Source organism: Oryzias melastigma, linkage group LG16, assembly GCF_002922805.2.
Source record: "Oryzias melastigma strain HK-1 linkage group LG16, ASM292280v2, whole genome shotgun sequence".
NCBI classification, from domain to species: Eukaryota; Metazoa; Chordata; class Actinopteri; order Beloniformes; family Adrianichthyidae; genus Oryzias; species Oryzias melastigma.
In genome coordinates, this window is record NC_050527.1 from 16,284,728 (window position 1) to 16,311,639 (window position 26,912).

General features: G+C 38.1%; 2 protein-coding genes and 1 long non-coding RNA gene across 3 annotated transcripts; 1 reads left to right on the forward strand and 2 right to left on the reverse strand.

Annotated features, from left to right (window-relative positions):
* Positions 1-5,100: 5,100 nt before the first annotated feature.
* LOC118599769 lies at positions 5,101-7,948 on the reverse strand. The gene is made up of 2 exons (XR_004949267.1): positions 7,294-7,948; positions 5,101-7,144 (listed from the first exon to the last, which is right to left on the reverse strand). It is a non-coding gene; the product is annotated as an uncharacterized LOC118599769 (long non-coding RNA).
* Positions 7,949-13,339: 5,391 nt separating this feature from the next.
* On the forward strand, positions 13,340-15,067 carry LOC112143143 (transmembrane protein 158). The gene has a single exon (XM_024266903.2). It carries the CDS (start codon positions 13,800-13,802, stop codon positions 14,511-14,513), a length of 714 nt encoding a protein of 237 aa, XP_024122671.1. The 5' UTR covers positions 13,340-13,799; the 3' UTR covers positions 14,514-15,067.
* Positions 15,068-23,587: 8,520 nt separating this feature from the next.
* clec3ba (C-type lectin domain family 3, member Ba) lies at positions 23,588-24,790 on the reverse strand. The gene is made up of 3 exons (XM_024267017.2): positions 24,530-24,790; positions 24,369-24,455; positions 23,588-24,290 (listed from the first exon to the last, which is right to left on the reverse strand). The coding sequence occupies exons 1-3, from the start codon at positions 24,624-24,626 to the stop codon at positions 23,890-23,892; spliced, it is 585 nt and encodes a 194-aa protein (XP_024122785.1). The 5' UTR covers positions 24,627-24,790; the 3' UTR covers positions 23,588-23,889.
* Positions 24,791-26,912: the final 2,122 nt, after the last annotated feature.

Below are 26,912 nucleotides of genomic sequence, written 5' to 3' on the forward strand. Positions count from 1 at the left end.
GAAATGGATTTTGCCTTCATACTTTCCCCCCTGCGGTCCTTGACTCAGCTGATCATGGAGTTTTACTTCAATTGTTCTATGAGTCAGTTGGTGCATGAGTGCAATGATTGCCTTTGTGACCATGAACCGTTCTGTGCATTTTAAAATGTTCTGTTCTTTAATGTCTTGTGCATTTTTCTTATAGATGGGATTTCTTGTAATTTTGAATATTTAGTTGAGGTTTTTTGTCGTGGTTTGTGGCAAGTTCACCTGAATCAAACTTTTTTTTATTTTCTTAGTAGAATTTAAAATTGACCTTGCAACAGAGTGCAGCCTTGCAGAGTGTGCCTCACCTTTACCCAACATGAGTTGGGATAGGCTCCAGCAGCCCTGAGACCCCTGAAAGGGATAAAGTGGGTCCAAAAAAATGAATGAATGGACCCAAAAATACATAAGATTGGGTAAAAAGAAAGGTTTGATAAATAACTGTCAAGTATGACTAAACTCTAGACCAAGAGAATTAAAAAAAGGTGACAAAATAGATAACTTGTTGAGACTGAACTGAAAACTAAACACTCCAATCATCATTTGATCCATTGTAAAAGTGTTTCCAGTGGTCTTTTATTATTAGGTCGTTTTTAGGCAAAATCCAAAAAACGTGGGACATAGTTTCTGCAGAGTGGCAAGAGTTAATTAAAAATTCACCTCTGAATTGTGTTGACGCTGAGTAAATCTGCCCCCACTTCCCATCATCACTTTGTTAACTCACTATCCACAAGCTAACATCATCAGTGCTACAACAATGAGAGTGGTTCTTTCAATGCAAAAGAGAATAATCTTCAAACGGCTTTATCAGCTACATCTATTTGCAGATGATAAACTACTTGTTTTCTTATGTTAGGAAACTTTGATAAATGTTCTAACGAGACAGAAACAGTTGAATATAACTCTCTCTCTGAAAGACTGAGCGCTTCTCTCAGCTGCTGACAGGAGGACCAGAAGCTCAGAATCACCTGAAGACGTTTTTTTTTTTTTTTCCAGAGGATGCTGCAGAGAAACATTTCTTACAATGACTTGGCAGAAATGTTACTCCACATGGCCTTAATGACACAATCAGACATGGAAGTCTGCTGCTTACGTCTCGTCTCTGAGCTGGCTGCAGTTTCAGAGCAGCTCTCACTGCTCCACAGGCAAACACACGTTTGTGTTCCAGCTCTATCGGTTGTATAGATGAAACACATTAAACAGTTTCTGAGCTGGAAGCAAACGAATCAAACACAAACCTAGACACAAGAAAACATGTGAATGTTAACTGTAATTGTTTGGTAAACCTTCCTCATACAGTATAGTACTTACAAGGTATTTAAGTGGTATTTACTTTTTAATGGGACCTACTGTACTTACAAGGTACTTTTTTTGTACCTACTCGGTACTTGCTGTGTATTTATTTGTGACTATTAGATTCATATTTATGTGATGCCTACTTGATATTTATAATATAACTACTGGGTATTTATGCTGTACACTCTTGTGTTTACATAGTACCTACTGGTTATTTCTATGTTGTGATAATGTGTCTTTTGTAGTACTTATGTGACAACAAGGTAAATACAAATAAAGTATCTTGAATTTACTCATTGTATGTTTCATGGTATTTACCATGATACTAGATAAACAAAAAATACAAGTGAAGTTCTGTGATTAATTACTTAGAATTTAATTTCTACTTACTTTGCAAATGTATGTGTAATTTACGGTACTCACCATATGTAAGAAGATGGGTAATTACATAGTACCTTATTGTTTTTTGTGGTACTTTATTTGTATTTACATAGTTCTGACACGTAGTAAGTACTACAAAATTCACATTAACATAACATGTAAAAACCCAGTATGTAAAGAAGAAATACCCAGTAGGCATAATATAAATACCCAGTAGATACCTTATATATATATATATATATATATATATATATATATATATATATATATATATATATATATATATATATATATATATATATATTACTTAATTTCATTAATACTAGATTTTATCTATTTAGTCAGTTGGTTGGTTCAACAACTGTTATTGTTTAATTAGTGATCTACAAAGCTTCTGAACTTCTCACAGTCAAACACTATTAAAACTCTGTGTGGGACCATGAAATGATCAAGACCAGACAGGTGTGAAGCACCTGAGAGCAGGCCGGTCAGCCATAAAGCTGAAGAGTGGACCTTGTTTCAAAGGAGAAAAAGTTCATGTCTAGATGACATTATTTTATGAATTTCAACAAACATGACGTCAATTGTAACAGTATAAGTCAGAAAATTGGTCAGATGTGAAATGAAACACATTTTAATTTACATCCTTAAAAAATAAAAGTCTCCAGCACCAAAATCCTTCATTATAACTCAGACTTAAACTGTAAAAAGTGAAACATGGAAGAAATCAACAAAGGTTATGTTATTTGTTACAATTAAAAATTAGTTTTTATCAAATTAAACTTTTAAGTTGAGTAAACCATCAACTTAAAATTTTTATTTTATTTTAGTTTTAAATGTGACAAATTACGGAACTATTGTTAATTGATGAAATGTTTCACTTTATACAGAGTAAAAAGAAAAAACTCAATCACACTTTCATCTATTTCAGCAATCTTGGTATCATAATGTTCAGCTTGTTTATGACTTTCCTGCTTGTACTTTTGGTATTCATAAATGATACCGTTTTTGACATTTTATGAAATTTGGGGGATTTTTTTTCAAGAAATTCTCAAATATTTAGTGCACTTTCTGCACTTTCTGTAACTTCAAGTCCTTTAGCATTTTTAACATTATGCAAATATCTTTAGCCTTATAGCTTTAGCATTTTTAGCATATCCCCTCAGCAATTACAGTAAATTTCTTCAGCAAACAGCTTCGGCCTCTTCAGCTCTACACACTAGCATTTTTGCATGTAATTCTGCTTTTCTAGTTATTTAAGTTTTTGTCAAATTTCCAAACCATAAGATTACACATGTTTATAAGGGCTTTAACTGATTCAGTAATAAAATACAACTGAGTTTTCTGTTGATGAGATTTGTTTTTTTTTTCAAATAGTTCTTTTTTAAAATGTATTTGACACTTGACATTTAAAGGAAATGTATTAGTATCATATACTGGGAGCAGATGGAGACTCTGTGTCCTCAGCCTTTTTGATGATATAAAATGTGCAATCACTTTTGGCAAAGTGACATCCCTTTTCTGATTTATTTTATTCTTTATTTTGCAGTGTAACAGCAAACTTAAATGTATTGTTTTTGTCTGTCAGCAGTGTCTTTGTGTTTTTTGGTCTGAGGAGGCCCGTACAGTTTATTACACAAATCACTCTGGCATCACGCTCCATCCCCGCATGCGCCCACCTTCTTACTCCCGTCATGACAAACATCTCATGTTAATCACCTCCTCTCTCCTCGTTTCCGAGGACGATTGAATTTCACCTGCAGGAAAACATGACAGACGACCTCACGGAGCCGCCGGAGCGGCGATGCGTTAGGTAGAAAGGACAGGGCTCGTCTTGACTTGCCTCATCCTGTCCAGGCTGACCTTTCATGAACCACGGTGTGATTCACAGTCAGCCCTAATGAGAGGTGGCCTGCAGATCCACAGAAACACAATCTCACACCGTCTCGGCTCCTGTGGATGGAGATCTGTGAGGCTGGCAGGTCTCTGTACAGGAGTGAACGTGCATCCTGATAGGTGCGATTCTGAATCCAGGACTGACTTCACATTGACAGCCTCATGTGCCATTCACCTATCGGGGTTTTTGGAGGATAAGCTCCTCAGAGAAAAACAGTTTTGGAGTCGAGTAGAAACTGGACTTGGACAAGCCCGCTTGGACCTCTATGACCACATTGAAATAAAAAAAAGGTCTCTGTGGCAACCAAACTATCATCTATTTCAATTTTCTTTATGTCCATCTGCCCAATGGGGAATTTAGCAGTTTGAAGCCCCCAGGCGCACAATAACATGGAGCCCTCTGCAGCGTTTCTATGAAGTTTATTTTAAATCCTTACCTAGGGTGAAACAGCAAATAACTTCATTACTGGTCCACTTTTAGATGGGATTAACATCAAGAATCCAAATGATTTGATAAGCATTTAAAAAAAAGGAAATTACAGCGTTCCCCTGCGTATTCGTGTTTTTCTATTCACAGTTTCACTTATTGGCTGATTTTTTTTCAGTCACCTGACTCCTCCGGTTAATCATAAAAACAAAGACAACTCAAGACACTTGTTAGAACTTTTGCTTGCGGAGGTGCTGCGGGAGCTGTGGAAATTTAAATTTCTCAGGAGGGGAGATTTTCTGCTTCACACACACAAACACACATGCGCACACACTCACAGAGCGAGGCTGCATGGAGAAATGGCATCAGCTGACTCAGAGGCAGTTAGAAAATATCCTGATAGGATAAATCCTATCCTATGTTTTTACTATGGATGAAACCGGCAAATTCTGGATGGAGATGCCCTCTCGCACTAACTAAGGAAGGAAGAAGAACACTTTTTTAAGTTACAGAGAGACAGAGTGACAATCCTCATGTAAAGTACTCAGTCTATTGTTCTGGATTAAAAAAAAAACTCCTTATGTTGAGCAATATTTCAATTTTTTTTAGATTTAATTTATTTGTTCTTATTGAACATGTTGCAAGGAAAAAAATGTATAGAAATACGTAAAAAGTGGCAAACAACCCATATGGGCTTATATAGGAGCCTCTACATAATAACATTTTAAAATTGACAAAAAAAATTATGCAATTTTATACATTTACAGTTATACACTTTAAACTTCTTAAAGTGTTCTTTAATAAGTAGCATGATCAGAAGCATTTTTGATGAGTATAGATCAATAATGGACATTCTTAGGCCACAGGGAGTGAAATGGAGAGGGGGGGGGTCCCAGTATTTGAGGATTTGGCGTATTCCCCCACAAAAAAGGGGAAATACTGTACACTTAATTTTTAAAGAAGTTAATCTTATACAGTATTTTTACTTGCAAAAAATTGATACAATTTACTAATTTTTTAACCACTCAGGAGGATGACACTTTAACATGATCAGTCTTTAAGTGATTTAGGGTGGCTTTTTTTTTTTTTTTGTTTTTTTTTTACTCATAGAATTAAATAATAATGGGTGTAAAATGTATTTTAGACACTTTTGTTAAGTGTTTAGCTCAGAGCCCCCAGAGTGTTCCCTAGTTCCCTGGGGAGCCCTAGGCGATCGCCTGCCTTGGCCTAATGGTAGTCTGCCCTGCAGCTCCCCAACAATAATGCAAAACCTTTGTGCAGGATTGTTATTGCTGCAAGGAGCAAATTACTGCTAAGTGTCAAACAGGAACACAGTGAGATTTCAGTGTCTTTACTTCAAATTTCTACCTCTGCAGGTGTTGAGAAGTGATTTAATTGCTCTCATTTGTGACGTTTTAATAAAAAAAACAACAGTTACACTTCAGAACTCAATTAATTGTGGAAAAACGATTTTTCCTCTCAATCCGTTTGGATATTATTCAAACGCATTTCTACTTTCATCATTAAAATCCTCATATTTCAAGCAGATAGTCCTTTTTTTATTTATGTAGCCAAACAGAAACTGGAAACAGATATTTTTCATCGTAAAGTTCTCGTTAAGTTTCATGAACTCCCCAATCAACCATTTCCCTCAGTTTGCTGAAGTGTCGTCGTGTTTGTTCACAACGGATGTGGGTGCAGTGATGACAACTCCATAACGTGCTATTACGCTTGGATATCATTTGCGAATAATGATATTTTCTTTTTTCATTTTTTGGTACAAATGCAACTCCAAATAAGCTTTGGATAAGCTGCAGATTGGGTTTTTTTATTAGTGAGATGTGCTGTATATATTAAAGTCACTGACTTGAGTTCATAATTTAACTGAAGTCCCTCTTAGAGAAGCTGTTGATTCATTTGTGTTGTCTATTCTGGATTTAAAAAAGGGTTTCTTGTTTTCAGTTTCTCTTCAAAAACTTGTATCTTCTGACTTCTAACTAAAAAAAATACATAAAATTTAAAGAAATAGCAAACCAATTAACAACTTTAAATCACAAAATATATTCTACCAGTCATCTTATAGATAGTAATATGCAAAATGATACATAGAAACTTCAATTTCATCCAACAGCAAAAAATAAAAAAACTACAACTTACAAAGTCAGGAAAAAAGCCATAATAATTTGAAATTGAGATAATATATTTGCAATGTTAAGGATAACAAAGCTTTTCTGATGTGTGGGATTTAATCATTTTGGATTTTTGACAGTTTTCAACACAAAAATGCTTTTGAAAATTTCTGAAACAAAAATCGGATTTTTAAACTTTGTCTGAATTTTGAATATGACACCATGTCTTTAATGCTTTGAGGAAATGTGCCAAATGACAGTTATATTATAATCACTGCTGCTTCTGGCGAGTAGCTCTTTCGTTGTTTGTCTTTGCATGTTCAAAATCCCTTCACATCCCACATCTTGTTGTGCACAGATTGTGGTTGTCCAGTGAAAGCTGAACAGAATTGGCTGAAATGCTCATAGTTTTTTATAATCAGTTTGTTTTGTAAGCAAAAAGAAAAGTATTTTGACAGATGCAAATGAGTAAATGAATAATACTGCTGTTCTTTCATTATAAAATCATCTATAAAGCAGAAATATAATTTCATTTAGAGTATATTTTGCATAGGTTACTTAAGTAAGTGATTTTTTTCTATAACCCATCATTTAAAAGTTCAGTGACATATCTGTAATTTCTGTTTGTTCTCGGATTTCTTCACTGCTTCTGAATTTGATCAAAGTTTGACCACATTTTCCCTGAAAAGTCTAAGTCAGACAATGAATGTCTGCTGATGCTGTGATAAAAACTACATTGACAGACTTCCTTCTCTCTCTTTGGAGTGCGGGCCACTTCATTGCTTTTAGTCAGGATCTTTGGAGACGGCGAGTTCACGTGGTTCAGATCTAATAAGGAGATTTATGCTGAAGCTCTGAGGATGCACGAATCCTCAGCTTCTAATTAAGTGCGCTGTGTGTAAGAGTTGATGGGTCAGGCTTCAGGTTTCATCGCCGGCGCAGAGGTGATGACGGCGAGCCAGGAGCTGCTGCAGATCCCACTTTCAGCTTCCTGCATAAAGAGACACATTTTTAGAAAATGAATCTTTTATACATTTTCCTTCAGCAGAGGAGAGACTTTTATCTTAGTCCATTTGCATTTTTGTCACCAAAGCAATTTACATTTTTATAGCATAATTAATGAACACAAAAGTCATTTACATTTTCTTGTTCCTTTCAGCAGAACGGGTCTGGAGCATATCTGATGCACAGGGACCTGCATCCAGCTATGTGTGGGAGTCCTCCTGAGCACAAGAGAGACGTGCAAAGACAAAACCAAACAACTGGGGGATTGTTTTAATGCAGTTAAATATACTGTCACAATTAAACAGAGACAAAACGACGAGGGCTTTCAGGTGCAAATTGAGGCCAAAGCACCCTTACCTTCAGCTGGCGCTCACATCAAACATGAAGAGGCAGTCCGTTGGCGCAAATTATACCATTGAAGCAAAAGAAAATGATTGGCCCAAGTAGCATTTGTGTTTTCCACTCTGCAAAGATGAAACAGCATTATTCATCACAATTTAGCTTCTGGTCAATGATTCAATTCTGTCAATAGTTTAGTGGGATTGTTAATGCGTACGTTGACAGGAAGCTGCTAAAAATATCTCTTGTTTATTGCGGGGTGGCGATATCCCTCGAGCCTTGCTTCCAAAGCGGAGGATGGAAGCGAGTGGTGCAACTTTGAAACTGTTGTTTTAAGAAACAAAAGCAACTTTCTGTGATTTGGTAAAGAATAAAGTAAATTTAAAGGAAAAAAGTGCAGTAAAATCAAATATTCAGTTAATTTATTTTGTATTTTTTATTTGAGAAACTGGAAAAAAAACAGGGAATCAGAGAGGAACTGGAGAAAGCTTGGCAGGTGAAAGTGACAGTGGTATCCGTGGTAATTGGAGCACTCGGGCCTGTAACCTCCAAACTGTAGGAGTGGCTACAGCAGATCCCTGGAAAGACCTCAGACATCCCAGTCCAGAGCGCAGTGCTAGGAGCAGCTAAGATACTGCAGGACCCTCAAGCTCCCAGGCCTGAGGTAAGAGGAGAAACCACCGTGAGGAGGTTAACATTGGGGTTAACATTGCTGTTTACAGTATATACAAGGCAGGATGTCCTTCCTTCATTTATTATATCATTTATTGAAACAGTGAGAGGCACTGTTAAGCAGAAGATAAAAATGTGTAACAGAACTTTAAAAACATAGAGTCCATTTGGTTTTAGGAACATTAGCAACGTTTTTGTGATTTGATGGAAAAATAAAGCAGCAGAAATGTACAAAAGTGCAGGAAACTATGAATATTCAATAGACTTTTAAGGTTAAAAAGGTGACTCAGTGTGGTTTGTGGATTTAGAATTTTTTTTTACCAACTAAACCCCTGATAACAGAAAACAAAAAGAGGTCGTGTGTTCGCCCACAAGTCCTAATATTAAAATGATTATTAGAGCTTAGCCCGGCTGCAGCTGTGTACCCAGCTGTAACTGTAATCAGATTTGCTGTCTGAATAAATGCTGGATCCAAACACAAAAGCTGTGCTCCACAACTGGATGGGGGGGGGTAGTCCTCCTCTGCTCTGGATAGGGCAGCCAGGTAATATAAACAGTGGTGCTGCTGCACAGCAGGGCTGCATGTTTATTGATGGACCTCACTGCACAATATGTTCGTCACACACAGACAGCAGATGAGTACACAAATAAAGAGATTGTGGACCACTAACATTCAAACTTTTGTGTTTTTGGCTGGTGCTCGTAAATCTGTGTCAGAAAGAGTTCTAAAAGAGAAACGTCTGACTCTTGTTTTGGGTGAAAGAACAGCGTTTTCTTTGTCCATTCTCCTATTGCATGCCACTCTAGTGCAGGTAACTATAGTAACAAGTCTTCTAAAAGCAATGAATGACAGTTTTTTTTTTTTTTTACGTGAATAAAAGCTGATGACTGGCGGCCTTTTATATAGAAGCATTTTGTGTAAAATGTGGCCTTCTGCGACTCCAGAAAGAACCGTGTGTAACTATGACACCATTGGCTCTCAATCTAGATGCTTTGCTTTGGTTAAAAAAAACACTTTGGATCAACAAAGAATGACATTTTAAGGCACACATTTTTACACACCTGTTTATTCCATTCAATAAATAGTAAAATGACAGATCTTTTCCATGACAACTCTTCTCCACTGATTCACTTGCATAGAGCTTTTGAGCAAGACACCCAAATTTATTTCATGGACCTTGACTGCACGGGTGAAGCTGGACTCAATCTGAAAAAAGGTTCAGAAGTTAATCTGCCTGACATGGCACGCGGATTAACTTCTTATCTTGGTGTTCAATCACTCAGATGAGGTCTGTGGTGTGACCTCGTTGTCCCAATTGCCCAAATTGCCACCATATAGATCCTGTTTAGTTAACTCATCTCAGCGTTAGTAGCCCAAACACAAAATGAATAATATACAGGCCGATATCAACAGGATATTTTATAAAAGGGTAACTCTTTAGATGAGGTGCTGCAAAACAAAAACTAAACGTCTGGTCCTCTAAAGTGATCTACTAGCCTGGATCATCCAGTCATGTGGATGACTGCAGATCTGTTGATAGTCAACACCCTGAACAAGGAGAGAGATCCACAAGGTCAACACTGAAGCAGCTGGTGGTTCACAGAGTGGTGTAAATCACATTATTGTCAAGTAAATAAAAATATCAAAGGTGCACAGGAATAATTATACATAAACCTGTATGGTTTACCAATAAGGCATACTCAATTATGTAAAAGTTGCAATTAATGACTGTATATGAGAACTGGACTGAGTGGTCCCTCCCACCTTCACATTCCAAACAGGAAGTACCAGTTGGTTCCAGAAAGACAAAATCCTGAAGACTTCTATAGAGAATTAAACAGCTGTTACTCAGTCATTCTATTTGTCAGAATAATCATACTTTTCTACTTTTTTAAAACATATTCTTGCTAACTCAATTTTTTTTTCATTATATTTTTTCTTTATTGCAATTTATTCAATTAATTAACTGGCCAATCAGATGCCTCTATGAAAAGATGTGGTCTCACGTTTAACGATCAAAACATTTCATTGACAGATTCTCCAGAGCCCGCGTTCACGCGGTAGGGGTGTGTCCTTCCAACAAGCTCACTCCTGATTGGTGAGAGTGGTTGCCATAGAAACAATACTTACTGACATTGTCTGCTTCCAACATGATAGCAACATAATTGACGTCTGAACTGATTTATTTTTGTTGGAGCCGGAAGCAAGGAATGGGTGACATCACTCACTCCAGTTCTCTTATACAGTCAATGGTTGCAAGTGTGTCGAGCCACCACTAAACAAGGAAGAAAATTAAAGGCACCTTATCTGGGCTACAGGCCAAAGTATGGTTGAGGGTGGTCCAATAAAGTAAAAGTCAAATTTTCACTTCTTTGGGGAGTTAAAGTTAAAGAGTCTAAAACAGGGGTGTCCAAACTTATTGCAAAGAGGGATAGATTTGATGAGGTGAAAATGTTTAAGGGCCAATCATTTGAACTATTTAATGAACTTTTTATTGTAATGGAATACTTCTGATTTCAGATAATAAAAACATCTGAATAACTAAAATTATCATCGATTTGTCTTTTTTTTGCCATCATTCATGTGATTTTTTTTTTTTTTTGCTCATTTGGGCAATTTTTTACTCATTCCCCTGTAGCTTGTCGTGGATAGCATGTCTTGCCTGGTAGTTCCTCTTGATATTGAACTCCTTGAAAACAATCTCTCAGCATCTTAAGCTGACACAGTTGTTTCATATGTCACTGAAAAAAATATGGAAATTTCCACGTGTCCTGGGACAATGGCTCTCGCTGTCAACTTTTATTTTCTATTTCCTGTTGACCTTTTAGAAATGGGCTGGAAAGTGTCGCATGGGAATGTTACCGCAGGTTTACAATGGCTTAAAAGGTAATTTAGCCGATCAAAAACAAGAAATCATTCTCCAAGTTTTTAGAAAATGCTGGTAACTGTGTATTATTGATTTTATGGCTGAGCCTGCAGGCCAGTGGAACTTTAAACCCAGGCCGCATTTGGCCAGACTTTGGTCCAGAAGAAGAGAAGATGCAAGTTTTTTTCAGTTTGAAGAATTGTAACATCTGCTGGTGTTGGCTCACTATTTTTTAGGTCCAATGGTAGTGGAGTCATCTACCATGACCGTTTAGTTCCATGAGGATTTTTCTTGTGGACCAACAAATCCTCATTTTATTTTCCAATTGGATTTGTCATCTGTGTATCAGTTCCTGGTTCAGGAACCAACCAGCAATCTGATCCGGTCAGACTCTGCAGAAAATCTATGTGTAATTGTGAAGAAGAGGATGTGAAGACCTCCAGACCTGCCAATACAAAAGTGATGAAGTCTGCTAAAGAACAGCCTGGACGTCTGAAACACTTCAGCAGATCTACAGGCTTATTGCCATCATGCCCTTCTGCTTTAATATATTCATAATTTAAAGAAAGTTAATAGTTGTGAACATGTTCACATTTCTCTGTTCAATATATAAGTTGTTTTTTAATTTCCACTGCTGATTTTTGCTATCTTTAACTTCTGATAATCAATTCCAAACACTGTTTTCAGTCTGTGTAATAATCTATTTCATATTTTCACTTTTCCAAATGAATCAGTCAAATACAAAAAACTTTTTGATGATGTTCTAATTTTTCGGGATCTGCTTGTGCTCCACATTTGAATGACACTGTGCAGATGGAAAAGGATTGTTCTCCACAGTCTCACGGAGTTCTTGCTGCTGAAGCTCTTAATCCCTAATGTGTTTGAGGCTTTCTTGTCATCAGCCGGGGAGGTGCCAAAATAATCCATTTCGCTTTTTGTCATCAATTTGTAATGTTTGGAAGCTTTTTCAGAAGTGCTGTCTCAGTTTCACAGCACAGAAAAAAAAACACTTTTTTTCTGAGAGAACTGTTTTTGGGCATCACGATGAACATTTTCATCAACGGTGCAGCGGGTAACTTTCCAAATGAATTGTTTTTACTTTACTGTGTTTTCAGATTTGACCCATCATACCAAAATAAAACCCGGACCTTCATTTTACTGGTTTGTCCTTTTACAAACACAAAAAAGGTGCAGGTGAATAAAGCTCCAGCTTCTGTGAGAAGATTCTACTGAACGTGGCTCCCCTTAAAGTGTGTTTTTGTTGATTTACCACAGAGATCTGACAATTCAATGTATTGCATTACAACTTAAATCTAGGGGTGCCGTTCTATAGCTCTAACTGCCTCCGCCCTTGCCCTTGCAACCCCTTTTTGACACACTCTCCCTGGTTGAGTATGCGCTTCATGCACCCAACTGACCTAACTCTCCCCCCTCTGCCTCTTCCGGCCTGGTCAGAGCTCCACGTGCCAAATTCACTAAAAACAAACACCTTTTTCAAAATGGTGGCTTTTCTGTTAGTTTATCTCCATAGCAACCATTTGATGTTTTGGCCATGCTGGGGTGATGAACAGGTTTACGCAAGATTTAGAAGAATATGCAAAAGTAAATTTTGGGATTTCCTTAGCAACAGAGGTTTTTTTGCATGTGACATGGTTTTGCTCAGCTTCTATTCATGTATTAAAAGTGTTAAATTAAATTGGGTGAAACAGGGGAACGCCACTTTTGCAAGCTTGTCATGCCAACTCCAATCGTAAATGATGCTCTAAGAGTTACGGAGTAATAGATCAAAATCCTTTTTTTAACCTCTTCCTGAGTGAGGTCAAAGGTCAACAAAACTACGCTGGGGGCTGTCGACTTAACCTGGGTGCATATGCGTGAAATTTTGAGTAGATCGGCAATCAAAAGTTTTCCTTTACCGTATTGTTGTCAAATAAAAAAATGTCAAATTTAACATTTTGCTACCATGGCTGTAATATATAGTAATTCAATTAAAACTTCCTTTGATATGTGTGTTGTTTTTTAGCATTTTCTTTGAGCCCCATGATGTATTTTGGCCCCATTTGTTTATCTTGATGGTTTCCCCTGCTGTCATCATTTTGTTGCACAAAATCCATTTTCAGTTGTTATGCGAAAGTAATTTGCATAAAGGTGCAGTAAGAAAGAAGAATTGCCAAAACAATCACAGTCCAGGACATAATTAAGTCAAAGAGGAGTCCTCCATTAGTCTGTTAGAATTTATTGCTTGCATTTCTTCCTTCATGAACACACACTTTTCTGCACACTTAAAGTGGTTGAATTTGTGCGTCAGAATTTGCCTTTTTTGCTTTTTCAGATGCAATTAGTTTAACAGCTCGCAGTAGGGTTGCTTTTTTAATATTTTCAAAGCTGTAAGGCTAAAGTTTCACGCAGCATGCAGGCGCGTGTTTGGGTGGATGCGCTCGCCCATCCCCGCGCGCGCTCCAGCTCTCCCCTCACCGCTCCTCGGTGTTTTGCTGCTCAGTACTGCTCACACCTGAAGTGACAGAGTGAGGAGTGAGGCTGGAGCTGGGAGAGGAGCGCACACAGCCGGACGCTGCTGCGCGACGCGCATTTGGAGACGTCCAAAGGGAGGGGGCGCGCGCATCTGACAAGCATCTGACGGATTTCTTCTTTCTTTTTTTTTAAAACCATTTGGGGCGAAAAGAAACAAGAATCGATTGGGAGCGTGGCTCATCTCGCTTGTCGTCAAAGCACCATGCGAGCAGAGCAGACGCGCCGTGTGCCATGCTGAGAAACTCCCCGACTCTCCTGCTGGCTCTGACCGCGGTGGCCGCACTTGTCCCGCCATGCCAATGCTGGAGCGACGAGGACCTCCTCCTGCCGCCCATCAACTCCTCCAACAGGTTCCTGGCCAACCTGGAGGTGGACGTGCGCTTCTCCAAGAGGTCCGTGGAGGAGAGCGACGCCGCGCCCGATGCCTACCCGCTGCAGGCGCTCAGCCCCTCCGCGTCCCAGTGCAACGTGAGCGTCCACAGACTGCTGCCCACGTCGCTGGTGGCCCGCTGGGACAGCAGCTTCGGCTTCCAGTGTGACGTCCTCATCTACACCACCAACAACCACGGCAGGGCTTTCTTCTCCGCCTCCATCAACCGGGCCATCTCACCCGTGGTCATCGAGCACCTCGGGGTCACCGGGGGTCAGCAGGAGCTGAGGCTGTGCGTGGGCTGCGGCATGTCCCGGTACCGCCGCTTCAGCCAGGGCAGGTCGCGGGGTCAGCAGAGCGGGGACCAGGTGACCTTCTGCTGCGTGGACTTCAGCCTCGACGAGCTGAAGGGGGACAAAACTTGGAGGCTGAACAGGAAGCCCATCGAGTCCACGCTCGTGGCGTGCTTCATGACCCTGGTCATCATCGTGTGGAGTGTTGCTGCTCTCATATGGCCGGTGCCCATCATTGCAGGCTTCCTCCCCAACGGGATGGAGCAGAGGAGACCCAGATAACTGCACACTCAACCCTTTATAGCCTGTGCTGCCTAAACTAGACCTGTAGCCATTCAGCTGTACACAAACATGGAGGCTCCAAGAACACAGCTTTCCTTTAACCTTAGACCTCCTCCTTCCTCACTGGGAATGTAAGGTAAAGTATACAGGATTATTCTAATAGCCAATAGTAATCTCTACTGGGACCAATGTGTTTTGTATACCTGTAGGCCTTCCTCTAGATTAGAACAAGTCATTGTAAAGCGTGCGTCTCTGAGCAGTGTTTGTAACTTTTTAACCTTTCTAACGTTTTTGCCTTATCTCATGTGTAGAACTTTTGCACAGGAAACTTTAAACATGTGCTGTCATTGATTTACACTATAATCCCTTTGAGTCATAGATCTATGTAACCCTTTTTCTAATCTAACAATAAATACTGTTATCTACGACGGACGTGTAAAAAAGAGGATTTCAATTATTTATATAGCTAGATTTATAAGGTTTAGTGCAAATGTTTATTTGTATAAATGTTTGGAGGAGTTTTAATGAAAATTAAAAAAAATAACAATATGAAATGTTTTCTATTGTTTTTTGTTTGGTGTGGGTTTTTGTTTTTTTCCCCCAAAAAACAAAGAAAAACTCTGTTCTCTGCATTAAAATCAGGGACGTTTCTGTTTTAATGATGATAAAATGTGTCTGCGGTTAGAATGAAGAAGGAGAATTTAAATGATTTGGAGCTCCAGGTGGGCCCTTTATAAAACCAGATGAGCCTCATTTAATTCACCCTTAATGCTAATTTTGTGAAATTCAAATGGGAGAGACGTATCTTTAGTTCTCTTTCTGGTTTAATTAGAGTTTTCCAAGTCGAAAGTTTAAACTTGGACTTTTCACCTTTATATATGACTGAATATAGAACATTTTCCACCTGTTCTGTCAGCAAATTTTGTCCTTTAGAGTTTATTATTAACTTTGATGAAATAATTCTTATTATTTTTATATTGAAAAGGAAAATTCGAAAGAAAATCCATCTCTTTTTACTCAAATGAAAATATAGTTTAGTTTATAATCTGTTTTGGTGACAGTTGTTGAGTTGCTGATCCTGAAATGAACCCGTTTGCTGGATGCACCAGAATGAGGACCGCTGCTTTATTTTTTTTTATTTTTTTTATTACTTACAATTTGATCAAATTCAAAAACAGATTAATTCAATAACCCTTTTTTAGATCTGTAAATAAAGTGCTCTTAACATGCAAATGTGCCCAAAAATACATTTGGAATTGTCATCTAAAATAAAACTGAAGTTATGAGATTTTTAAAACTAACACAGACCCATTAAAGAAAGCTATATTTATGACTATTTCTGTAGCCGCTGAGTTTAAAAAGTGTATCCCAAACATCTTTAACGCCGCATCCAGAGTCTGACAAATGAGAAAAGTTACTTTCAGAATCTGTGTGTTGGATACTTATTTTCATCCATATAAACTATTGGATGTATAATCAGATATTTTTTAAATATTTTGCACGAAAAAAAGTTGGAGTTCAAACAGGACTATCCAGCCGGTGACTATTTGACAAACAGATTAACGATGTTGTCTAAATGAGCTTTTGTCACTTTACCTTTTAGCTTAACCTTAATTGAGCTGCAGTGATCTAGAAACCTCCATCCACGCCATGATCACCTCCCGCATAGATTATTGTAACTCTCTTTAGTTTGGTGTCACTCATTGATCACTCAACCGTCTCCAGTTAGAGCACGACTGTTAACTGGAACATCCAGATGAGAACACATCACTGCGTACTCAGGTCACCTTCATTTTAGAATTCAGTTTAAACTTTTACTGTTAGTTTTTAAAGTTCTTCATGGACTCGCCCCAGTTTACTTAACTGAGCTCTGAACCGTCCGCAGCAATCCTGGAGTTTTAAGGTCTGCAAACCAATATCTGCTGCAGGTCATGACGAAACGCAGAACAGCGCATGATGTCAGACCATAACAGTTTTAAATGTTATTTAAAAACATATTTTAGAATGGCTTTTGATGCTCAGTAGCCGGTGGTGTTTTATTTTATTTGTTTTATTGTATTCTTATTTATGTTTTATGTATTTCACTGTAGACTGCTGTTATAATTTATTCATTTGTTTTTAATTTGTCTATTTTTTAAACTTACTTCTGTCTTTTGCTGTGAAACACTTTGGTACACAGAAAGGAGTTGTAAAGTGCTATACAAATAAAGTTCATTCATTCATTTATTCACAATTCAGAACTAAAGCAGATCAAAAAAACTTTATTTTTTGATGCAAAAACAATAAAAAAATATTAGTTTATCTTGCAACTATGAATAAAAACCCCACTGACATACTCTCCGTATTTTTATATAGTATATTAAATTTAAAAAAAAATTGTCGAATCTTAAATAAAATTAAAATGTGTATCAATTTGGTGAAAAACATCCTCAGCTATGTGATGAAATGCTGTTCTTGTTGCAGTGATATGAACTGCGCTCACATGAGTCAGCAGGATTTCTTGGGCTTGCACTCCTCCATTCACGGCTCACTCGAGCACATAACTCATGTTCTCAAAGGCCCTCCAAGCGTTTCCCTGCTGGAGCCAGCATGTCAGACTGCAAATGTTCTGGAACCATCCACACTCAAGTGTAGATTTTTTCATCCCTGCAGGATCAGAAGTGAATATGTTTCCTGACTCATTAAGACTAGATCACTGGAGCGACCTTTGACAGAGGAAAGCAAAACATTTTGGTACAGGAAAGAGAAAAAAAGATCAAAACTTCCTGGTTTATACATCCTGTGACAGTTTGTGTCTTTGAATCAATCTGCTCAGTACAGTTTCCAGAAGCAGGAGTTGAAGCAGCCGTTAATTTGTCATGTTAGTTGCAGCTAAATAATAATATATAGTGAAACTGTAGACACAAATGCTGTTGCTCCCATCACTTTTTCTCCCACTTATTTGATTTTAGTAAAGTGTGTTTGCATGTGAAGATTTTGTCTTTTTGTTTGATTTTAGTTCTGTTTTCAAGGTCTGATCCGATGTCGTATCCTTTACCTTCTCACACCTTTCGCCTCTCCCTTATTCCATCACATTAAAGTTTATTAAAGTTTTATTAAATGCACATTATTCTTAACTAATAATGTATCCTATTTATATAGACACAGCATACTTAATCAATACGTAATACGTCAAGATTTTAATTGATAACTAATTACCTTTGGCTACCAATTACGTTTTTTTAAACTTCTTTGAGATTTATAAATACTACTATTCACAGAAATGTCATTATTTTCCAAACTAAACATAAGAATTTTGAGTTGTTGGTTAAAAAACTTCAGGTGTGAAAAGTTTGAAAATTAAAAACTCATTGTTAAATTAGTGAATTTATCAAATCTCAACCAACAAATTACAAATTAAAAGTATCCTTTCTTCATCACGACTGAAGTGTCATGACATTTATATTATAAAAAAGTAAAACCAAAGGAATTCTGTAGAATGAAAATTATTCTGGTGGAGAGTCAAATGTGAAATACCACTTTTTATTTGACAATTTAAATAAATAAATCATGTTACCATAAAATTACAGAAAAAACTGTTGAGTATAAAATTATACTTATACAGAAAATATGCTACATTAAAATAAAAATAGAAAAAATAGACGGTAGTAACACATTGAACATAAATGTGTTCATGTTAGTAGAGTAATCATGTTATAACTTACCACTGACATGGATGAGAGATTCTACAGCTAAAGACTTTAGGTGCTGGTAGACATGAAAAAGAAAAAAGATCATTTGTGGTACATCAAGAGAAACTCGCAAAACATGTAATTTTTAAATTAATACACTCTGACTTTACATCATGTGTTTTTTGGTGCACTACTTATGTCAATGATCCAGCTTTTACACAATCCTTCCTTCCTAATAAAGTCTGGACTGTGTCCAGGACAGGTACATGGGAAACCTGGGTTCAATTCCCAGGGGGCGTGATGAGTCTTAGGCAAGACGTTTCATGCTACTGGGTAACTATATAGGGGGCCCATGTCTGAATCTCCCTGTGCTGGTCCCCAGCCCGGATAAAACACATGGCTGTGTCAGGAAGGGCAAAAATGACTGCCAAACTAAATGCGCAGGTCAGTGAAAGCTGATTCGCTGTGGCAACCCCTGACAGGATGTTCTGAAAGGTGGACGCTTCCTTCTTAATAAACCGTTTTCATCTGCTAGACAAACACTGCAGTTAGAGAAATTTGTTTCAACAACAGAGCTTAAAGCTGAATGTCACCAATACTTCTAGGAAACGTCACTAAGCTGCCTAACATGCTGCACAAGAGCTACACTGTATGAAGAAGGATCTAGGACAGAGCCCTGAGGAACACCACAATTCCATTCTCTTGGTTCTGACTGTTTATGGTCTAATGTAACTGTCAAACTTCCGCCTGTTAGATGGGAAATGAGCCAACTTTTTGGTTGACCCTTACTAACCATAAACACATGGAGACACTGCCAACCTGATGATCAACCATTTTAACTGTACAGCTGTGGAGTGAGCCATGTGCGCGTCACAAGACACTTCTCAAAGAGAGTCTCTGTTGAGCGACTTCTTCTGAAGATGGAAAAACATCTAGTAGTTTATGAGAGGAGATTACCTGCTTTGCTGTGACACCACTTCCTCCAAAACGTTAGATCCACAAAGAAGTTCTTGGTAGAAAACTGGCCTGGTTTGGGTTGGACTTTTTCTTTTGATAACAGGATTAATACAACATGTTTAAAGAAGAAGAGAAAGAAACCCAATTTCAGAGACAGATGATCCATTTAATAAAGTCTTGCCCCAGAATACAGCTGAAAGACCATTTAAAGCCAACTCCAATCATCTTTTGATCTTTATTAAAAGGGTTCCCAGTGGCTTTTTAATCATGATAATGACATTTTTAGCCACAAAACACGTTATTTTCTAGGATTTAGTTTCTTAAGAGTGGCAGGAGATCATTAGAAATTTGCCTCTGAGTTGGGAGTTTGACTGTTGGTGTGGAGTAAGCCCGCCCCATTTCCCATCATCCACCTGTTTACACTCTCTGCTAGCTTACAGCCTCTCACAGCTCCCATTTTCCAAAGACATTTTTTATCTGTTGCTCATTCACCTGGATATGAATAAAAAATACTCAGAAATAAAATTCTTTGCTTAATTTTCTTCATACATGTCCTCCATCATCAGAAAAATGCTACAAGAACATCTTAAAAACACCAAAACTATATTTTCTTTATTGGAGTGTCTTTAAAAGCTCAGGTGGTTAACTGATTAGGAGGTGACTTTGTTAGTTTTCAGATGTAACAGAATGTTTCCATCATTATAGAATAAAACTTTATTGATCCCACAAAGGGAAATTACCCTATGATTCCAACAATATATCCAACAACAATGTGGGAACGTTTTTGTTTAAAGTTTTATTCTAAGTTTTCTTTACCTGTAAGTCAAAATCATTACAACTGCAAGAAATAAAAGCTTGGAGGATTTTTGTGTGACAACTCCATATTCATTCAAGTTTCTCTTTCTGGAATGTTTCATAAAACAGAAGAAGCCATCTTCGATTTTCAGTTTCCTTCAGGACCAGCGTCACAGCACATCATGTCCTCAAAGAAATCTCCACTTGACAAATTTTAATCGGTTTTTGCTTCAATCTTCATGTAATTTTGCATCACAGGAAAAAACTTTCTACTGATTTGAGGAATACTGTGACTGTGCTGATTCATTTGCAATCATTCTAGGCCACTATAAATTAACTGTTAAATGTAGATCACTTTGAAATTGCTTTTTTATGGATGTGGAAAATGTCAAATGATTTGTTGTGTCTTGGAGGTGTTGGTTTGAATGTGGGTGAGGATGATCTGTGCCTGATGGTCAGTGGTTGGGACACAGGCTGATCTCTGAGGTGTTTCATGTGTGAAAGTTCCTGTTGTACTGTCATTCACTTTCTACATTTCCTTCTGTTGTTGTTAGATTATGCAGTCAGTCTCTGATTGGTAGATTTTAAGGCAAAGAAAACATGTTCATTCTCAACAAAATTGCCTAAAATTATTTCCATGCCTATTAATATCTAAGTGCATTGTAAAGCCCTGTAAAGATTACAGACTCGACTCCAGTCCAACACAGAGAACCTGTGTGTCATGTTTTTGTTAAACTGTTAACCAAATATGTAAAGGAGAGGAGAAATCAGATTAACATAAGCAGATATGGGTACAAAACTTCTGTTAGAAGTAAAAAATAAGCCAGACACTCATTTTTGCCTTTCATCAGTGCTGGAAAACGCTCCACATGTCAGTGCCAAACGATTTGTTTTCTCCTAATCCAAGAAAAAAAGCATCAAACTCCTTCTCCTCGTGTCGTTTCTAAAAGAAAAACAGCTCAGATATCAAACATGCATCCAGATAATGAAGCCAACTTTCTGTTTGGAGAAAAGGAACGTCCCACAGCAGCTGATGAAGACTCCCCTGGGTCCTCTTGTGAGGAAGATTCAATGGTGTTCTCACACCTGCTGAGACGAGGGAAACGGGGGAACTGAGCAGGTGATTGGATTCTGGTTTTTGATTCTCGCTTAGCCTTCCAAACTTTTGTAATTTTCCCACCCTAGTTTCTGTGATTGCTTGTCGCTGGAAGAGGCTTTTTTTTCCTGAGTGGAGCTTTTGTGACTCACAGGACCCCCCTGTTGAAATGTGCTGCAGCTACATTCACCAGTGATGAAGATGCGTCTTTGATTTTCTGAAACGATGAAGAAGCTCTAATGATTTAACTCAAAAAAGGTTCCATCTGCACGTTTGAGAATGTGGTTATTGTGGATTTTTAGTTGGGAAGATTTGAAGGTTTTTGGTTCACAACGGGGAGGAAATGTGTTTGCGGCGTTCCGTGAAACAGTCCTGCAGAGAAAAACACAGACTAACCGTTGGGTTTTTGGTGTTTGTCTCAAAATGCTGTTTATAAAAGTGGCTCTCAAGTCTCACAAACAAACATCGCTCAGAAAACTTGCAGATAAAAGTTGTTACATTCCAGTTTTTAATTTTTCTTCCATTTAATTTTAGCTTAGTTTTTCTTACATATGTTATTTTTTATAAGAAAATAATTTAAAAAGATATGTCTTTATACTTTTTTTTGCCTGAGAGAAATGTTAAAATTCCAGAGTTTTGCAGAACTAATGTTAGAGTTGCTCACCTGTATGGATGAGAAAGGGCTTACACTTTGACAGATCTTTGGCAGATTATGGTCAAATTCTTTGTGTTTTATATTAATCAGGAATGCCACAATTCTCTTAAAACTGAACCGTATTGTTACACCATTAAACTGAGTCATATAGTGAAAGTGAAAATAAGCTAAATTTAAAAATGATTTATTAGTTTTTGTTTTATGACACTACACCAGGCTTAGTAAAAGCCAACTGAAAGGTTTTTCTTCATTTTCATTTTATTAGCAAATTAAAAAACGATTTTTTTTTAGTTTCCATCTATAGAATCAAAACAAAACTGTGACTCAAAAATTGAGTTTTGATCATGGGGAAAATTATCATATTTAATATAAAAAAGTGCACCATATTGTTAATTTTTGGGAGGAAATTTTTAGAAATAATTTTGATCTTGACTTTCAGCCAAACAGAGAAAAAATTCATATTACCGTTTTAGGTTTTGTTTTAAACCTCGTGTAGCAAAGGAAAAACAAAGGGAAAGTTCACAAAAAACAGCAAGGACCTCATTTGCTTTTTTTTATATTTGTTAGGTTATTTTATCAAATTCAAAATGCTGAATTTTGACAAACTTGAGCCACCCCATTACCTCAGCATGGAGACTTCTGGGTTTGCAGATGGTCTTTGTGATGTAGGTGGAGATGGCATTCATTTAAAATAGGGCGTCCCAACAGAAAAAAGAAAAAAACAGAGCTTCTCAGAAATACTTTTTTGTATTTATGCTCCTCGTGCCCTTTTTCCATTCAAGCATCACTCTAGCTGAAGGTGTGAAGAAGATTCAAATTCTTCACGTCTGGCAGAACAGGAAAGGAATGGAGCAGGGAATTTCAGATTCCTGGACTGCAGTTGAGTCAATTTAATTAAAAGGAAATGTAGATATTTTTTGCAAAAATTGACTTAATGTACTTTTTTAAAATAACTCTAGAATCTTCTTTAATGTAAAGTGACTTGACGTTTCAGCACGATGACGTTCACTTAGTCTTTGAATTTTAAAGTAAAGACAACCTGTAACTTTGTTGCCTTTTAACCTCACAGACATGTAAAAACAAACTCAGTAAAATTCAACAATATTCCAGTGTTTTTCAGGCTCACACTTTCTTTTTGTGACAATAAATCACTATTATAGGGTTTAATTTTTAGACATTTATTCATAAAAATCATAAAATGCATACATGAGTATAAACAAATTTTTTTTTTAAAGGTGAATTCATAATCATTCTTTTTAGTCCAAAAAAAATCTAAGAGATTGGAAAAAAAAAAAAATTCAACCATAGTTCATGTTATATCATCAGAAAATGTCAAATATGCTGGAGAGTTTGACAAACTGTCTCCCCATCTGGCCTTCAGCAGGAACTATTTCCAATGTTCTAGCACTTCCCGGTTCTCCACACCTGATCCCCATCAGTAATCACTTCCAGTATTTAGTCCGAGCACTGAGCTCTGCTCCGTCTGAAGTCTGTGTCACTCTGCTGTTCTCATCCTGACCTGATCTTCTGCTTCATCTGCCGCCTCCCTGACCCTCACCTGGACCCTGACCACTCTGGTTGTTCTCTGATGCCTTCATGCTCGTGCTAGACCCCTGCCTGCCTCACCCTGATTTAGCTTTGTGGACTTATAGCTGTGCTTCACGCCTGCTGTACCAAATAAACCTGCTGCACTTGGATCCAGCTGTCTGCCTGTTTGTGACAGAAACTAGAGTCTAATTTCTTTGCAGTGAGGGACCGAACCCAGTCCATCCAGAACCACATCTGGGTTTTTTAGAGTCTTTCAGAAACTTTCTGCAGAATGCTGGAGTGAAGAGAGTGAAAAAACCTGAAGGACCTCTTGAATCTTAACCTTAACCACTGTGGGACCAGCTTGGATGTGTTTTTTTTTGTTTGTTTTTTTTTGCTTCCTTCACACAAAACGGGGGTTCTTTAGGATCCTCTACAGATGAGTAAGTAATGGAAGAAACTGCTTTTATTTAGGTATTCTCCAAGTGCTGCTTATTACACAATGCAACAGATTTTCCAGCCGTATAACACATATATTATAGTAAAATTTGAAGCTTTTAAAAATAAATGTTTGTGCATTTAATGCTCAGTTTAATTTTAGCTTATTTTAGACTGACAGCCTTGATGTTCACACACTCTGCTGGTGTGATCCATGTTGGCAGAGGTTTGACCCCCTTAAACGATGTTGAACTCACACACTGAGGCCTTCTCAGCTCTGCAGCTCTCATCAAACCACTTCCCCTTAGCTGTGGTGGAGAGGACGGCACAGTTCTGGCTGTGGCCGCCGTCGGGCTGCAGGGTGATCTCTGTCTCCCAGTTCTTGAAACGCACATTCGAGCCCGACTGGTCCACCCACTGGCCGTCGGTGATCATGTCGTTGATGCCCAGCCAGATGTGCTCCTCGGGGCCGATGCTTTGCCGCACGTAGTTGTGGAGCTGCTCGTTCTCCTCCCATGTCAGGGGAGTGCTCAGGCTTCCTCCTTTGGCGATGCAGTCCTCACTGGCTGAGTGGAAGGTCTTCTTCACTGGATCAGCCAGGAAACATTTACCGAGGACCTTTGTGCCTCTCAGACAAACTGAAGGGAAAACGTTTTTAAGATTCATCAGAAGAATAGAATATAGTCAAAATAGATCCCTTCCTGCTGTGAACCCACCTGTCTGCAGAGCCTGCTGCTCTTTCAGCAAGTTCAGCTCCTGCACAATGTCGTTGATCTGCTTCTGCAGCTCCTCCACTGCAGAGTCTGACCAAAGAAAAAACAGCAGAAAATGAGAGCCCTCGTTTTCATTCCCTGTGACTGCCCCTGTCAACTCCTACCTCTTTTGTTGTTCTTTTTCTTGGAGGAGGTCTGCTGCAGGGAGCTATGCACCATCAGCAGAAGACAAAATGCCATCTTCAGTCCTTTGGTTTCCATGATACAGGAGAAAAAAGTTCTGTGAGGAACCTGGTTTGACACAGCACCACTGAAAGCTTTTCTTCCCTCGGCTCCGTTTGCTGACTGTTGTGTCTCACATGCCTGGAGTGCAGCCTCATAGCAGGAGGAAATCTTATCTCCGGGTGAACAAATGTTTTGCAGATGTTCGACATCCGCGTGTGTCAAGCATGAATCGAATTCCACATGTTTAAAAGTTACCCACAGACTGTTTTAATGGGAATTTTTCTTCTAAATATTTACAAAAATGTCAGTTTTACACTTTTCTCAAACACATGAATGCTTTCTGAACTCAAAATCATCAGATTGCAATAAATAGTTTGGTATTTATTCATGTTTCTTCTCAGATTTTTTTCTTCACATCAGGATAAGTTAAATGAACATGAGACTTGCATAATAACTGAATGTTTTTGCAAAAGAGCTGGATTTTAGGATGTTCCAACAGCATAGTAATAAAAAGTGTTGGTGAAAAGTGTGAATTGATGTCAATGTGTGATTTTCTGCAAGTGAGAGCTGGAGAACGGTGTGATGAGTCGCAGGGAGACAGTTTCTTGATCTTGGCTTAAAGCTGCCTGTAGCCTCAAACAAGATTAGCTGAGGGGAGAAAAATGCAGAGTGGCTCCAAAACGGACTGATTACAACTCGTTTGTACACAAAGGAGCATTTTAAGTATTTGGCACTCTTGAGCAAAAATCTCAGAACAGACGACTACTTCAGGTATTTACAGGTTATTTCAGCCACAACATTTGAATCCCTCAAGAAAATCACACATTCTTTCAAACATTTATCATCTACCAAATCAAAGTGAACCGGATATTAATAACTCATGTAAAGAAAATGGTTAGGTAGAGCCAGGTGGGATTATATAAATTCACTTCCAACACTCTCTTTCAAGCAATCTATCATTTGATGTCTAGCCATCCAATGTTTGATATGTCTCTGTGGATATGAAACTTTTGATTGATTGTATTCACATGCATTATATTTCTAATCCAATCGATTTACATACAATGCAACTCAATCGATCCGTCTGAAGCAAGTTGTTAATCGACATATAGCTTTAAAAAATGCTAAATTTAATCTATTTTGGAAAATTGAAAAATTTTGGACGAGACATCGTAGCTTTATTTTACTATAACCTAAAAACAACCAAGTGCCATCACAGCAGACAACACACACGTGATGAATGATCAATCTAACGTTACAGTCCAATGCGTGATAACATTTTGAATTTTGCAAAGACATGTGACCATACAGTGTTGTTAAATGTTTCTATGTTTAGTTTGTATTACTTTTGTGTTGAAAACAACTGTGAGTTTGTCATTAATTTTTTTTTGTTTGTACACATGTTGAATTTGCACTTCAAGAAATAGAAGAAAACTGATAACTTCACCTGCACTGTTCAGTACCAGGTGTTTATCTCTGAGTCACACTGGATGAAGTTTTGTTCCTGTGTTGTTTGACATCATCGCTAAAAGTTTATAAATAGGACCCAACAATTCAGATTCATCACTTCTGTGCACACCTCTCGGCGATCACAGCGTACCAGATCTTCAGAGCAAGATTTGCCTACGAACAACTGTTTTTGTCGAATTGTGATTAGGAGCCTGAATACATTGTATCATGGAAGCATCCAGACGTACACAAGAACCTCAAGTAGAGGTCACTGCCCTCAAAGATCAACTTCAGCGGCTGAACCAGCTTCTCCAGCAGAAAGATCAGCTGCTGGAAGATGCTGCCCTGAAAGTTGATCACTTTGAAGAACGGATGAGACAAGAGAAAGGACTTTGTGTAAAAGCTAAAACCTCTTTGAAGAGCCTCAAAGAGGAAAAGCAGCAGTGGCAACAGCAGCAACATTTAGACCTCAGCAGCAAAATTTCTCTGCTGGAAGCCACTCTCAAAGAAGAGACGACCAGGGCCAACAAAGCAGAGAGCCTTGCAGCTGAGAAAGTGCAGCAATATGACTCCGCACAAGCTGCAATGCTTCAATTAGGAAGAGCATTTCAGGAGAAGAAGGAGGAAATGGAAATGGAGAAGGAACACCTTATCCAAGAAATTGCTCACCTAAAGGCCGCTGAGAAAAATCAGCAACAGGTGGAAGAACTGGATATTTCCAGAAAAATATCTCAGTTAGAAACAACCCTCAAACAAGAGACAACCAGGGCCAATGAAGCAGAGAGACACTTAGCCCAGCAGAAGCAAGAAACTGCCTGTGCACACGCTTCAATTGTCGCCTTAAGAGTGAAACTGCAACAAAAGAGCCAAGAA

Bases quoted from the DNA above. Each gene is read 5' to 3' on its own strand.
- LOC112143143 (XM_024266903.2), top strand. From the start codon at position 13,800: ATGCTGAGAAACTCCCCGACTCTCCTGCTGGCTCTGACCGCGGTGGCC.
- clec3ba (XM_024267017.2), bottom strand. From the start codon at position 24,626: ATGGAAACCAAAGGACTGAAGATGGCATTTTGTCTTCTGCTGATGGTG. The intron at 24,456-24,529 runs GTAGGAGTTGAC...TTCTTTGGTCAG, and splicing joins GAAAAAGAACAACAAAAGAG to ACTCTGCAGTGGAGGAGCTG. The intron at 24,291-24,368 runs GTGGGTTCACAG...TTTTCCCTTCAG, and splicing joins GCAGCAGGCTCTGCAGACAG to TTTGTCTGAGAGGCACAAAG.